Consider the following 16,877-nt stretch of genomic DNA (forward strand, 5'->3'; position numbering starts at 1 on the left):
TTCTACCTGAAATCTGTATTCAAAATTTAAACAGCTCCCATGGTAGTTTTTATCAGTGTGATAGGCTTTTATTTTCTTCTGAAAGTAACTGATGGCTCCTTCTTAGCCAATTTCTTTTCCCACATTCTAATTATTTTCAGGGTCTCATGACTAAATTACAATCTGTTGTGACAACCCCAGCTTTACTGAATTTACTATATTGACCCTTACTTTCTCTGAACAATAAGTATTAAAAAGATCATTTAAAAAGACATTTTTAAAATTTGTCTCATTGGATTCCATTACTATTCTTTACTCCAAAATAAATCTTGAAATCTTGCTTTCTGTTGAAGGTTTGCAGTTGTCCAGATAATTTTTTTCCTATCTCTTAAAAAGAGAAACCTTGTATGGTTTTCTTCAGTGATGTGTTACTCTCTCCAGTCATCTGTTTGGCAAAAGTGCCTACTACTAGACCAGTAATACCATGTATATTTATTTCAAAATTGGCTTGGAGTCAGTTCATTACAACATATTTTAATGTGTTAAAAATCTTTCTTGTGATTTACTCAAGGTGGCTAACTTTCCACGACTGTATTTCTGTCAGGTTTTCTGTTCAGCATTGTTGACCTTAATGGAAATTGAGGTTGGGTGTAACCTAACTTCACCATGTAGTGGACCATCATCTCTTTTCAGTGCCCTCTTTTCATTTGCATCATAATGCAGCCTTATGCCATTTTATTCACCATACATTTCATGGGCAACAACCTGCTTTACTGGCTGTCCAGTACTAATCTTCCCTTCAGTTGAGAAGTGTTATCTTTGTATGGATGGAGTTTAAAGAGACAAGCAGAAAATTCATTAGCATCATTCTGTGGATCAGATGTCTTTCTGTGCCAAATATAGGCAGTACTAAGTAGATACGGATCTTTTTGCTTCCTGACCTGGCAGATGCTAAATGCATTTGATGCAGCTCATAAATCCAGTTTCTACTTCCTGCTTCACAAAGAAGAGCTCATATCTATTTGATAAGATGTGTTTAAGGCACTTAAGAGAAAAAAGAAGGAAGTGGCTTCAGTATTTATGGCTGTTAAAAGAAGAAACAATGCTCCTTTATAATGAGTGATTCTGCTTCATCTTTTTAAAAGCCTCTTCTTTCTTATTACTTGTACATGTGAAGAGGTTTACATGACCATTTGTTCAAACACATAAATAATCTCTTACAGATTTTTTTTATGTGTACATGTATGTACCCACACTTATGCCCATATGCAAAATTGGTATTTTTTACCTGTCCATAACGAAAAACCGATAGTGAGATATGAGGTTGTTATTAAGTTGCATTTCTGAAGCACACTTTTTTGGTAACAGAGCTTCATTCAAATATGTCATAAAATGTTTCCCATGATATCTAAACCACTGTATCAGAGCCATGAAAAAAGTGTTCCGATTTTATACATAGGACAGCTAAATTTTGTAATCAAGACAAGTAATCTAATGAAAATAATGTAGTTTTGAAATAAACTAGGAAAGCATTTTGTCAATAAAAATAGCCCAATTCGTTTTTCTCTAACCAAAGTTAGGATATAAGTTGATCACAACTCTAGCTGACTTTTGTCTAAGCATAGCAAATTATTCTTTTTTAATAAAGATTTTGTGTCTGTTTCACTGAAGTAATAAATGGTCTTCTCGGTTACAAGATGTTGTAGAATCCTTTTCAATCTGGAAATGTTCCAAACTCAACAGACTTCACTTGTCTATCTCTATGAAGCTGTATTTATTTTGTTCATTAATTGTTCCTGAATTACATAATTTTACCTTTTGTGGGAAAAGAAGAGGTATCTAAAAAAATCAATAATAACACTTGTGTTTTTTCCTTCATGTGTAAACTAATCTGTATCCAGTGCAATGATATGTGTGTAGAAATGTGTGTAATACACATTTTAAACAAAACACAAAGCAAAAAAATGGTCTAACAGTTTTCTTTTGAATACAAACTTAGTATTTGATGACAGCAATAAAAAAGTAAATTTTACAGTAATCCAAAAGCATAAGTGATTGCAATTTTCCCTTCCAGTAGGCTCAAGGATCATACAGTTCTGCAGTTGATAGCTTATAATTTTAATGTTATTTTTTCTGGCAGTATTTTGCTGTTTGATTACTGTGTAAGTAGTGGCCTGTAGTTTCTAAATGTCACTGAGTTTGTATAATGCAATTTGGGGCTCCCTCTTCCAAGTCTGTCTATATGCCAAACAGCTGCTGGAGGTAAAATATTTTGTATGTAGAATGAGTTTTTAAGGTTTTAAATACCATTATTTGTGGCCTTTTTAACATGTTTCTGTCATATAAAACCTTATGATCCTATTTTATGGGAAAATATCAAACTAAATTTTGTTCATAATCTCTATTTCGCTGCAGAGACACCAACTGTGTTTCCAGAAAATATCAAAGATAAAGAAACACCAACGCCGGTTGAAGATATTCAGCTGGAAAGTTCTATTCCTCATACAGATTCAGGAATTGGAGATGAACAGATGCCAAATATTTTGAATGGGACAGACTTGGAGACCAGCACAGGTCCTGATGCTATGAGTGAGCTGTTGTCTACTTTGTCTTCAGAAGTGAAGAAATCTCAGGAGAGCTTAACAGAAAGCCCCAGTGAGATTCTGAAACCTGCATCATCAATATCCAGTATCAGCCAAAGTAAAGGAATCAATGTCAAAGAAATACTGAAAAGTCTTGTGGCAGCCCCTGTTGAAATTGCAGAATGTGGCCCAGATCCAATCCCTTACCCAGACCCTGCACTGAAGAGAGAAGCTCAGGCTATTCTTCCCATGCAGTTTCACTCATTTGACAGGTATATGGTTGGACTCATTATTTTATATTGATGTAATTCAGAAGTTTGAAGGGCTTTTATTTCTTCCAGAAGGGTATTCTACCATTGGTTGACATAATATATGTTAAAAACAACAGCACTATGTCTCTCTTTCTGCATTACCAACAGACCACATAGTATAGACAAAAATAATTCACCTTGTTCTTCTCTGTTAGCAATGAATAAAACTCTATGAAGTACTTTGTAAAAAAGCTTGTTGCAAAGGCATTTATATGTGCAAGAAAATCTTTTTTTCTTTAAGACGCTAATTTTGTGAGAAGGAGCAGGGGCAATATCTGCTGATACAGAACAGATTGTGCAGAAATTCAGTAGAATATTCTTTCAAAGGCTTAAATCTTGATTAGATCCGTCATTGAACTGTTTTCTGGTACTGAAATGCTTTGACCATGGCAAATTGTTTGCTTGGTCATGGTGGAAACCAGTTTCCTTTTAGGTCTTTAAATAACAGAAGCTGTTAAAGCTCAGAAGTTAGTGCTTAAGACTAAATTCACAGACATTTCCACAAAGAGTCCTTTGTTGTTGTTTTTTTTTCTTGGGCTGTATCTTCCTAGTTTCTAATGAATATACTTGCCTTTAAACATCCAGTCCCTCTCAGTCATCCTGAACATAGAGGTTGTGCTGTTGTGGAATTCTCAGCATCCTTCCAGAAGTGTAGTCCCATCCATTGTGAGTTTAGACCTAAGTCTTGTGAGTGTTGATGTGGTTATGTTTTACGTCCTTTCAGTTTCTTCATTAAAATATTTTTTAAATGTTAAAAAATGAATCAAGGCTTAAAGACAATTTAAGACATGTCTTGAAAACTTAAAAGTATATTAGTTTACTGGGCAGGTACAGGTAAAGTTCAGGCAAGTAAAAAAATATAGGAAATTTTTTTTTAAAAAGGCAGAAAATAGTTATATTGTGATTTTTGAGAAAAAAAAATCTGTATTTACAGAAAACCTGCAAAAATATAATAAATATCTTCATTAAGTCTTAAGAAAAATAATATTCAGTGTTTTCAACATAACATAAATAATAAAGTGCAAGAAGATATGTCAGAATTTTAGAATAAAAGTGAAGTACTTTTCCATTATGAGGTCCATTAAAAAAACTGATGTCTTCTTGTCTCTCTATATATAAATACTGCTTTTCTGAAATAATTGGATTAACAATCAGATAGGGTCTGTTGTAAGAAAGATGATTTTATCAAGATAAGAAAAATGAAATATTCTTTAGAAGCAATGAATATATCCCTTCCTAACATTTTAGGTCTTAAAAATTATTTTAGGTCTTAAGACTTTTCTAGAGAAAGCTCATTTAAGAGCTTTTTCATTAAGATGTTATTTTTTAGTTCATCAATCTGCATATTTTTATTTTAGATTGCTTTCAGTAGGAAGTGAAAAATACTTTTTTTCTTCCTATACAGTTAAGAATTTTTCATTTTCCTCTGTGAGGAACCACCATATTCCAGAATGCATGCTTGTACATTAAGCAGTATAAAACATCATGCTACATGTAGAAATAATTGCATCTTAACTGTAAACAGCAAAAAGGATACTTTATCTAATCTGCCTGTTAATAAGAAAAGTATTTCATTCAGAGAGCAGTGGTTGATTCACAAAATGCCAGTCACTTAAATTAAAAAGGAGCATATCATCTCATGAGATGTCTTTGTCATTGTTAGAGGGAACTTGGCATCAAGGTGATTGAAGACATGAATTTTACTGTGCATTTTTAAATTATAGCTCTATAAGAAAGCATTAAAAACTCCAAGGGCCTGCAGTCAGTTGGCCATAACCTTTATTTAATGTGAGCACCTCCATTTAATTTTTCTTGCAACAATGTGACTGCTTGTACCTTTGAACATCATTAGTATAGTAGATAATATAGAATTATGGAATTATTTAAGAGGTGCCTCATGTCTAGAGCTTATAAGTTTTGATAGATATTTCAAACTTAATAAGTTTAGTAGCTAATGAGTTTATTGGTTTGTTTTTTCCCTGACCTGTTACCCTGCCAACCAAATTTGATGATTTCCTGTAAAAATGGCACCACCATGTTTGTATCTTGGTAGCATACGTTTTACATTCAGCCTTTGGAGTCATCCACTTCTTCAGAGGAAAAAAATAGAAGTGGTAATGGGTGAAGTTTAGGCAAAAGAATTCACTTTTACATCATTTTTGGTGGGTTATTTCATTTTTGTCTTAAATAAATGACCCTGCTCTCTGCTTTTGGTGAGTGAGGTAGATGATGATTTTTAGTATAACTAACAACTATGAAGGGAAAAATGACACATTCAGGCAAGTCCAGCAGATTGGAAAATGTTACATTCTTTTATCCAACTAAACAAATGTTTTTGAACTGTGGCCATCTTGATAAAAATGCAGATGTTTTTAGCCCATCAACTAAGACCTCAACTGACTAGTTCCACTCCATGGCTGCATTATTGAATGATGCCCACTGTTCAAGCTAGTATTCCTCTGTGTAGATTTTTCATATTGTCAGAGTACTTTCTTGACCACTGTGACAATCTTTGGAGGCAAATATGGATGGTGATGTTGTCACATTTCCAAATTATGAAAGTGGAGAAGATTCAGATCCTGATCCTATAATTTTTCATAGGGAATGAAACAAGGGTTAGGAGGAAAAAAACTTTGAATAGTATATTGAAATAATAACTAAACAAATTTAAGTATTAATTGACAAAGCAGCATGAATTTTTCCTAGTGGTGATTTCTGAACATTTTATTTCCTGTAGTATTCCAATAACTACTGAAAAACTGAAAAGAAACTACAGCACGATTGTCTTTCCATATTGCTTATTTAAATAAAATCGTGTTTACTAATATAAAATAACAGTTAAATAAGATATACTGTTTGGGGTTTTTTCTAAAGCTAAAACTATGTCTGTAAACCATATTTCTGTAGGATCTTGTGTTGCTGTAGTTTATGCAGCTTTTGGTACTTCACTGAGAAGTGTGGCTGTTGGTCATCTTTACTGTCCCTGGGGAGAACCATGAGTAACGGAGTCTATTGTTTTGTCAGGTTCTATTTGTTTCAGGTTTTATAAAACAAGCACAGTGATTCCATATTTATAACCAAATCTAGGTTAGAAAAATGTATTTTTCACATTAATCTGGAGATATTCCTAGTCTTTTTGAGGCTATATTTTTGTTTGCTTGTTTGTTTTGCATTTGAATGTCTGAGTGCCTAGCCAAAGAATAGTTGAGGTAATTTTCTTTAATTATGATCATGGATGAAGGTAAACACCATGTAAAGTAAACTCCTATAAATAGAAATGAAATTGAGAACTATACTTTAGCACTTAATATGATGTGTTTTGCTTGTATGTTCTTTTAATTGTACATTGATAATGTGTCTGCAAGAGTCATTTTTTATGAGGCTACCGCGTATTCTCCCGTGGAATTTGTGCAGTCGTAAATGAAACATAAAAGCAAAAAAAAGTGCCCAGCATGTTTTATCAAATGGGAGCTGTGTGTAGCTAATATATGCAGCAGTTCAAGTGCTATCAAATGTAAATGATGAGGTGATATTGATGAAAGGAGGGGATTGAGGTCTCGGGGGGCGCTGATGACGGATTGAACAGAAGCGGCCTTGCGCCGCACGTAACTCAAGTCTGTCGTCTTCACCACTCAAAGCCGTAATGGGAGGTGGCAGTCTGAAATGAGTTGCCACGGCAAAGAGTATTATTTTTGAAATGCTTTCACACAAATCACTAGGCCCTGCATACAACTTAGTTTCATGCTTTAATGTCATCAGGAGGCACAAATTGGTGTGTCTAATTGTTTGCCACCTGCCAGCAAAATGAGCTGCCAGGCAGCCAGACGGGTTTGATTGTCTGTCAGCTCCTCAATAGATTGAGAGTGACAACATCAAAAATTTCACTTCAAACTCTGAAGCTTTGAGCAGCTTTTCAGAGACCTCTTCCCCACAAGTGCTTCTGGACAACTGCATTTTTCAATTAGTTTTCAATATATTGCTGCCTTCTGCCTCATCTGTCTTAAGGTAGCTGTAATTACATTATGAGCTATATAAACAGATTTCTGGGACACAAGAGCCTTGATCCTCAAAGTTATGACATGTCTTTTAATGTCAGACTGAATTTCTTGAAAATGGCATCCAGGTTGACATTTTTAGAAGCAAACACAAAGGGTGATTTCACCTAGATTTGTGACTAATGGAGCATAACTCACCAATAATTCCTTTTTGCCTTCTCATCTTCTGTCTGAAATATTCAGTCCCTCTTATTGATTTTTAGGGTTTGGGGATTTCTTGTTTCTTTTTTTTTTTTTGGTCAATTTGCATTGGTCCCACTAGATGCAACCTAGATTATTATGTTTTTTGAATTTGTTTGTGATTCTACTCAGTATTGCATTTTGAAGCTTACGCTTCACTCTCTACTTTTTTCTAGTAGAAATTTCTTAGATGGGTGCTATTATTGAAATTGAGAGTGCTTGTGGCTTTGTGTCTCATTTACTATTTTTTCAAACTGAGATAATTTACATATATTTTCTGTTCTTCAAATTATTTCAATGGGAAGAATGCTTTCTAAGCAGAAAATATTGAGTTCCTAGAAATTAAAATATCACGTCTTTTTGCTGCTATTAAAGATGTGATTCCCTTTTAATACATTATAATTTCACAAATGGGAAAATTATGGGTTTTCTTAGTTTACATACTTGGTGAAATCTTTAGTAACATATTTGAGAATATTTTGGAGAACACATCTTTGAAGTACTTTAGTTTTGATTTTTGCAGTTTGTTTTCTTTTTTCCCCTGACAGAAGGATCTTGGGGCCTGTTTTAAAGGTGCTAGAAAAGGTGGACAATTTGTGAGATCCCATCAGGTCTCATACATGTCCTTCTCATTAATACAGAGACAAGTGGTCTTCAAAAATATGATTAATTTTATGTAGATATGCTATATTTAGAAGGATTACTCAGAGAATTGATGTATTTTGCTAGAATACAGTGCTGGGGTGGTTTTTTTTTCTTTTTTTCCTTTTCTTTTTTTTCTTTTAATAAAGACAAGGAGTGGGAAGGAGGATGCACTGAAGGTTTAAATAGAGAGGTTCACTTTCTATCTGTTGTATGATTTGCCACCTATGGGAGATCATGAGTATGCAGTGGTCTACTTAGTCATTTACATAGGAGGCCATATTCCTGTTAGAGTCATTAGATTCTCCAAATAATGATTGCTGAAAAATAGATTTTATTTTCTTGAAATCTTATTAAAAATTTGTCATGGATAAATACCTTTTATTCTTCTCCCAGCAAAAATGGTTAATTTTTAAAGTTAATTGCAAATAATTGAAGAAAAATAAAGCAACTTTCCCATGAATCAAGAAGGGACAGGTACAGGTGCTGTCTGTTCTTAGGGACTGGATTCCCCATTACTTTGAGTGTCACAATAGTGTGTGAACATATGAATGAAAAGCCAATCTGTAAAATGAAAAACTAATCAGTAGTGTGGGAATTAAAGGACTCAGCTGGTTCCAGTTCACTCAAGGTAATTTTCATTATCTTTGTGCAATGGAGACTGGTCCAAAGAAAATACTTGACAGTTTCTCTAGAATATATTTTTCTAAGGTAGCAGAAAAAATACACTCCAGAGAATGAGGTATGATTTCGGATCCTGTTAGAGAAGGGGACTGAAGTTGCGTTGTCTGTATTCCTAGAAGAGTGCCTTAGTCACTCATTTAGTAAATATAATAAAACAGAAAGGGAAATCTCATTGCCACATCAGCTGTTCGTTTAGAAAAAAAAATTATCCTAATTTTATTAATAGGTATTAGTCAACCAAAATTGTGTGTATTAACCCTCAATTTTTTTAATCAAGTTGTAATCATATTCCCCATAGCTATCATTTAGCAATCTATACACAGGTAGCTCCTTATCACCTGTGTAATGTGAGCCTTTTCATATTCATGTACATGCAACTGTAGGTATATCTGGCCTGAAGTTGAAGAGGAGAAACCAGCATATCCCTCTCTTCTATAATTCACTGGCTATATAGATGAAAATTGAACTGCCTTTTTGTCTTGCTGTTTATCCCTATCTGCCTTCTTTTACAGGACTGACTGTAGCATTTTAGCCTTTCTTTTTTTTTTTTTCCTTTATTCAGCATATACACAGAATTAAGTTCCTCCCCCATACTCATTTATACCTCATATTGATTGTTTCTTTTTCTGTATTTGATGATGTTCCTGACTTATTAAACTTCTAGTATTTCCCATTTCTCTGTTTAGCCAAGACCATTAATCTTTCCTGATAATCAGCTTTTTCATCTTTCAATGTTTTCCTTTTTTCTTGTCAGTATTTTAGATCATTTTAGATGCTTCAAGTAATTTATCCTGGATGCAAAGGACAGAATTTCTTTGTGAATAAATACTTACTCCTCTGCTTGATCCAAGATTGAGGATGAATGATCTTCATGGCATTATCCTAAAGCCACACCTGAGATTATTTGCTTTCTTCTAGTTAGAAACAAGCAATTTTTGTTTAGTAGATTAGGATCATTTCATGTATTGAGATTCGGAGGTTTTGGTGCATGTGTGAAATCAAGTGATGGAAAGAATCCATAATACGTGGATACTCAGCACTAATATTTCATTTGCATAAGTCCCAACAATTACATCCTTTTGTTAACCTTCCATATCTCTTCCACAACTCATGTGTATACCTCACAATTTTTTAATACCCTTTTTTTCTCCATTCGTCTTTACTCTGAGTTAAAGCCTTCCTCCTTGGTATCAGATGTATCTTATCTTAATGCAGTCAGCCTAATAGGTGGTTGTTTAAAGTAGGATTCAGAATGTGTTAGTAACGTTGCAGGCTCAGATCAGAGTCTGGGGGTGAAATCGGAAAGAATGGGTAAACAGCATTATAAATGTTTCATAGAGGACTAAATATGTACAGAGATATGGCCAATATAAATAACTTCTGGAGAAGGAATATTAAGCTTTCTTTTCAGAGATTAAGTTAATCTAGCTGTAGGAACAAGGTAGCGGGTAATATAGCAGACAAATTGCCACCCACTTTCTAATGTGATTTCTTCTGAAACCTCTGAAGTTGCTGTTTGACACAGAGCAATTCTGTGAAAAACTTGCCTGAAGTCTGTGCTGCCTTTTGAAGAATACTTGAAAAATCCTCATGCTTTCTGCTGCTGTGGGGGAGGAGAGGAGGAGCAAGAATATTAATTCAGCCTTAAGAGGCTTCACATATCCCACAGGAGAGTAAAGTGATTCTAATTTAATTGCTGCTGCTCAGATAGGTAGCTCAAGACATCCAGTATTGAAGGCTTATCTCTGACCTTTATGTTGACCACAGTGATTAAGTTGGAAAGCCTTTACATTTTAAAATGGGGAAGAGATACAGAATGTGAATTGCAGAGAAAGAGAAAATATAGAGCTGCATAATTTGTGTGTCACCAGCACTCAGTAGCGAAATATTTAAGTAAAGTCAATTTGAGAAAGTGGTGGGTTTTTTTTAATTTCCATTTTCTCTTTTTGCATTTCAATGCATTAATGGTATTATTTTCTATCGAGTTATTTCATGCAAATTTCTAAACCCCAGAAGAATCCTGTAGATATTTGCCGAGGTTATTTAATGAACCAGCAATGCATAAGTAGTATGTGGGTTGAATCAACAACACTCGTCTTAAGCATGATATGAATTATGATGACTTCAGGCTCAGGTTTAAAATTGATAAAGGACACTCAGAGTAAAGGAACAGTGATTTGGAGCCACAGGTATATTTAGTATTGAAAAACACCCAAGGAACACAGAAATAAAATCAGTTACTACAGACAATCACTACTAAGTCTTTGCTGACTACATCATTGGGAATCATTTGAGACCATGATGATGTGATTCAGACAACTGTGCGCCAGTTTGGAATATTTAGGGAGTCTGAAATATGTTTTACAAAGCAAGGCCTAAAATGAAATATGGAAGTGTATATAACCTTTTCTTCTAGTCTGCAAATTTCTGTTCCTTCATGAAAGAAAAACCTGAATGCCTGACAGATACATGAAAAGCATCACAGTAAATTCATTCCTCAAATCTTATTTTGCTCAAGTATAATACTTCTTTCATAAGTCTGATTTCTTTATTTGCCTGTTTTCATTGTACGTGCTGTTGGAGTGGTTAGATTGGTTAAAAGAAGAGTGTATTTACTTGAAGGGCAGTCATTCTCTTTCACCTTTCTTGATCTGCTGTCCCTCTTATTGTTTTGCACATTTATGACTACTCTGTTGTGTTGTTCATACAGTTTTTCTGTCTGCTTCATCTAAATGTCACTCTATATTCACTCACTGTATTTTGTTTTATCAGTAAGAATGAGACATTTTGACAAGGTCACCATGTATGGCATGTCAGAAAGCTGGATTTTCTTTCAGCTGGGATGATGTCATCTCACTGATTTTCCCTATTCTTATGGTAGAGAGGTTTCTATTGATATTTCATGATAATTTGTTATTTAATAGGACATGACCTATCCTAATGTGGTGATTTAGACATACAAAACAATGCCAGCTATGTGTAGAGCTTTATATCTGTGGAATATGGGGAAGGATTGTTCTTCTTGCTACAGGGGCTTATTTCAGGTCTCAACAAGACTCATTAGGGGTCCCTTCCAAATCAAACTGATCCTATTACATCTGGGAAGTAAAGCTGACATGTGTGATCTTTGCTGTGGAAAGTTAGGCAATCTTTTGGACACTCTGAAAGACCACTGAACTGTTCATATATGAGGGGGAAGACCTTGAATTTAGCTTCATCTTTAGAAAAATAGCAGGAAAAGAGGAAATACTTCTGCAGAGATTGTATTGCCAATTTAGCAGATACTAATACCAGACTTTATATGAGGGGGAAGTTGTTTTTCTTGAAACAAAATACATGTCTTTCACTCACACTGTGTTACCTTTGGAAACCCTGGAATGAGTGTGTGTCTAAGGAGCCTGTTCAGCAGTCAGGGATCCTTTCAGCTTACATCTGGATAAGAGGTCCAGGATCTGCTGCAATGTCATGGAGAGTGTGGGATGACAGCTGTCAAGTCTTCCTCACATCTCCTGTGTTCTTCATATGTTGGCCACTCTTTCCAGGGTTTGCATATGCTTTTTTTTTCTTTATGGACCTGCCAACAGCCTCTCTGTCCTTCCCAAACTCTTAGAGTTATCACTCTTCACAGTTTCTGTCTGCAAGGTCATCTTGTGAAGCTGCATGTTAGCCTGTGGTCTTGGTGACCTGATAATCCATGCGCCATTAGAATAGGCCAGTCTAAGACACCTTTTCCTCCTGGGTCTTTCCTTCTTGTGCTCCAACATAAAAATACTCCCATTCATTCTTCATTCACCCTTTCTATTGCAATTCTCTACAAAGGTAGAGGGTAATGACAGTAGTTTCCTTTTGAAATTAATATAGTTGGGAAACACTCCCACTTAAGAAACAAGCCCTAATTTCTTCTCATGTTTTTATGACACTACAAGGACTTTGCTTATTCAGTATTATAACCCAAATTCAAATATTTGATTGAGGCATTAATTGAAATAGAGATCTTTGCATGCAGACTTGGGCTAACTTTAGGAAATTTCATGGTTTTATGGAGCAGATTAATCTAACCCCTGTAGACCCACTTTGTTCAGCTGTAGCTGCTGCTATGTAAACACTTAATATGAGCAGTGATTGTAAGATTATTAACTACAGACAAAATCAATTATTTTAGGGTCACTTATCTTAATCAATAGCTATTGCACTGTTCAAACTCATCTCCTCCTAATGTAAATGGACAGAGACAAAAACCCATTGACATGCCTAGACTTACCTCTCTAACAGTATGTGCTTCATGGCAGGGGTAAGCTGTTGTTCAGAATGCAGAGACTTCCAACTGCCAGCCCTCTAAAAAGAGCAAGGAAAAAAATGCTTATGGATTGTTTTGTAAACTGTCACCACCAGTCTTTAAAATCCAGGGAGATGGAGGTTTTAGACATATAGGAAAAAAGTACATTACCCTAAAACATTGTGCCACACCCTATGATTCATTATATGCCATCACATTTACCCAAAAGTGTAACAAAGCAGTTACTGAAAGAATTTCTTGAGCAAAATGTGGTGTCATCACCCTAAATAATTGCCTTTACTCGCTCTTTTTTTCACAATGATTAATTTTAAAGAAGAGTATCTGCTTAAACAGAAATGTACACAATGATGAAAATACATTGTTTGATATTGTACAAATATTATTTGTTTCAGGTTTGTTTTTCACTCAGGTTTGCCACTGAAACTGACATTTAAGGAGAAAGGGGTTTTATGGAAATATTAAAAAGAAAAATGTAAATATAATTTCTTCCACTATAAGAGCTTTCCAGTGTTGAAAAAAATATTGTCTCCAAAGAGCAAGTCGTTTGGTCTTCACACTTAGAAAACCCCTAATTGTGATTTGAAATTAGGTTAAAAAGTGTTTGTTTAAGTGCAATGTTGCTTGCTTACATTTGATATTATGTTGGATTTTCTGTATGAAAGCCCTGTTCTCTTCTTAAAAGCTTCAAATTCTCAAGACTGCTTTTTAAACCTCAGCAATATCAATACTGTGAAAGCAAGTATTTATTGTGTTGCATTTTTGCTGTTCAATGTACATCATGTGCTATTGATTTAGATTAGGATGAAAGAAGGCTGAATTTAAAATTGTTTCTTAGTCGTCTCTGTGAAAGACTGTTATGTTCATGGTACTGAGGGATAACCTACTGTATTCAAAAGTGCAACTGAAAGGCAAAAAATTTGTCATCTTAGGTAACTTCATTAGGATCAACAAATTCACAGTCTTTATGACTGCATGCATATAGACTTCTAGTCTGCTGGCATAATTTCTGACAGCTAACATTATCTTTGCAAATCTAGAGCACATTGCAGTGTTATACTGTTGATGGCAGTGTTCTCAACATGTTGAGGTGGTAGAGTCTTTCCGTTTTGTGGGTGTTGGAAAATAAATTAGGTTCTTTGCAGTCACATGAAGCTCCAGAATAAGTATAGGAGTATGGTTTTAGGGCCTGTTAACAGAGTTTTACCCTATTTCAGGAAGGTTAAGAAAATTTACAATATTATGTATTTCTCAGCAACTGCATCATACAACAGCCTAAACCCATCACAATCAAAAACTCTTCCTGGCTCCCTTGTGCAAGTTTAGTAATCTGTTGTTTGTTTTTCCACAGGAGTGTGGTTGTACCAGTGAAGAAACCCCCTCCAGGTAGTCTGGCTGTCACCACCGTTGGAGCTGCCACAGCTGGGAGCGGGCTGCCACCGGGTAGTACACCTAATATATTTGCTGCAACAGGAGCTACACCAAAAAGTATGATTAATACAACAGGTATTGTCCTTAAATATTCTTGTGACCCTCATTTTGTCTTTGTTTTGTTATCTACCTTTTGTGGTGTTTTGTTTTTTAATCATCTTCATGTTGCTGTTGTTGTAGTTCCAAAATAAAACCTGGAAAGGTTAAACATTGGCCTTTATTAGAGACAGTGTTTTTTTCTTGGTCTGTATTTGTAATCTTTGATAGTGCACAGTGGACTTACACAACCCTAAATAAGTTCATAAATAGCCTCTATATTGTTTTATAAGTGTTGTTTAGAATTGAAATGAGCTAACTTTTCTAGTGCTCTGCAGTAGAGGATGTTTATGTGATACATGCCAATGAATCCCTCCTTAGGTATCAAAGAAAGTAGAGGCAAGTAGCTACTTAATAAACATACTGTAGATTTTAGAGGGGGAGTATTTTGTACAATTACTATTTGTCAGTAAAAATTATGCTCTTTTTGGAAGGTTTTTTAGTAAGAAATTACTTAATTTAACTGAATTCACGCCTTATCAGTAGTTGTTTCTTGTGACCTATAGAAGGAGGACTAGGCCTTCTTTTAATTTTTTTTTTAATACTAGTAATGGGACTCTCTGTCATGAAGGAGCCTGTTGACAGTGGAGATTGATTTCTATTGAGAAGGGAATCCTTACTGAGAGCAATGGATATTTAACTTAAACTCCTTTGAAGTGTCGGGCTATAGTCTTTTTTCTTTCTAAAAAAAGCAAAAGCACTTGAGAGAAGAGCTCTCTTCAAGGATATCACAACTTCAGTCAAGGGTTGAGAATGTGGAAATCTCTCTGGGGTTGCAGCAAACAGGGGGATGCTTTTGGCATCCTTCTGCTTTATGGAGTAATATGAGGACAATTTTTTTTATTTCCTTTTGCAGATTACATTTAATACCTGGTAATAGAACTTTGATTTCTGAACTATTTTGGCAGGAAGTAGTAGCCCTTGTTTGTAAGTAATTGCAGTTTGAAATCAGTCATTTCCCTAATACTGTTCTTAGTAGAGGGCAGTATTGCAGAAGCCATGGTACATTCACTGTGGTTAAAGGCTCCTTTTTTGACAGATCTTGCTGTTTCTTTTTTTTTATTATTTATGAAATTGTTTTGATCCTAATCTATGGATTAGCTTGATTAAACAAAAAGAACTGATTTAGTGGAATTTCAGCAAGTGTGCGGTTTAATTAGAACTATATATGTACTGAATTCTGTAGTAAAGCATTATATGAAGATTTGAATTTTTTAAGATTTGTTTGATATTAACGTTTTAGAAATGCTAAACATATTAATGACAGTGTAAAAAAGTAGTATCCCATTGAAAATATTCAAATAAATATTCAATTAAAATGCTCATTTTGCCAATTTTAATTAAGCTACACCTATGATAGTCAAAACAGTGACTCATGTATGTCAGTTTTTGAGACATATCTAAAAGCTTTCTGCTTTATATACTTTTAATCTATGAAATAACTATGTTATTAATTATTTTAAAGTAGTGTATAGAATTTAATTGAACCGCACCATTTTTTAAAATTTTACTGTGATAGAAAGGAAACAGAATGCAATTTCTTAGAAACACTAGATGTCCCCCCAAACCTATTTACAGTTGTTTTTACAGTATGTCACAGGTAGTCTAGAAATACATATAGAAATAGTTATATCTATGTCATGGGTAGCACAATCTATAAAGTATATTCTGTGCTGGACTTATGTGAAAGTTGTTTTTCTTCAGTTATTCATGAGTTATAGTTGGTGTTTACATTCCATCTGCCATCACTGTCACAGCCAATGTCGTGTCATGACTTAATGAGATGTATGTTACTAAAGTCCTTTAGTGCTGTGAATGCATCTTTGGGGAAATACGTTTTCCTCCTTCATCTTTTTATGTAAGAAACTGGCTTTATAGTTCCTTAGACTAGATTTCTGTAACTCATATCCATGTTAATCCAATAGTTCTAGGTCTGTTTGATCTTCTGGAAGCCTAGCTGGTTGAACAACTTAGCAACTGCATTTTTAAACAAGCTTCATGAAAAAATTTTGTTTTAGAAAGAAAAGGGAATAAACAATAAAAATATGAATATACTAATAAAATAGGTGAATAAGTCCACAAATGCACACACAGATATATATATATATATATATATAGATATAGATATATATGTGAAGGCTTAATCTTTCTTAAGATACCTTCTCAGTTAAGGTGCTGTGATTCCTAGGTTTGGAGAGAAAGCCTGCCTTATACTTTTGTGTTTCTCAGTGTGTTTGGGTACATTTTGAATTTGTATTTAATCCAAGTCAGATCGCATAGCATAAACCACAGTCCATCTCCCAATCCCATTACTAAAAAAACCTCCTAAATCAGTTCCTCATCAAAATCCTGAACCTCACCAGCTACTTTAGTGTCAGCAAGCCCAGTAAATTCTGCTTGCATTTTGATAGTGTTTTGAATTTAAATGTTCTTAAATTATCTAGTCCAAATTCCAATCTTTACATTCTTTTACCAATAAAAAGTAGCTGAAGTCAAATTAAAGAAAAAAAAAATTTGTTCCTGCTGCCAGAGTATTTCTCACACTTACCAGCATTTAACCTCTACTTCACTGCTGGCTGGCTGCTTAAGCAGTAAAGGAACCATAAATGCATTGTAGATCTAT

At 34.5% G+C, this 16,877-nt stretch overlaps 1 protein-coding gene across 14 annotated transcripts in view; it reads left to right on the plus strand.

Annotated features, from left to right (window-relative positions):
- The window catches only part of NBEA (neurobeachin), a 455,021-nt gene that overhangs the window by 171,298 nt on the left and 266,846 nt on the right, over positions 1-16,877 (plus strand). For 13 of the 14 annotated variants that reach the window (XM_038127945.1, XM_038127964.1, XM_038128041.1 and 10 more), the window contains 2 exons: positions 2,395-2,833; positions 14,079-14,233. In XM_038127945.1, the coding sequence (XP_037983873.1) occupies positions 2,395-2,833; positions 14,079-14,233 (594 nt within the window). The remainder of the gene's footprint in view (positions 1-2,394; positions 2,834-14,078; positions 14,234-16,877) is intronic. The other variant, XM_038127973.1, reaches the window with a different exon arrangement.

This window comes from Motacilla alba, chromosome 1, assembly GCF_015832195.1.
Source record: "Motacilla alba alba isolate MOTALB_02 chromosome 1, Motacilla_alba_V1.0_pri, whole genome shotgun sequence".
Taxonomy (NCBI): Eukaryota; Metazoa; Chordata; class Aves; order Passeriformes; family Motacillidae; genus Motacilla; species Motacilla alba.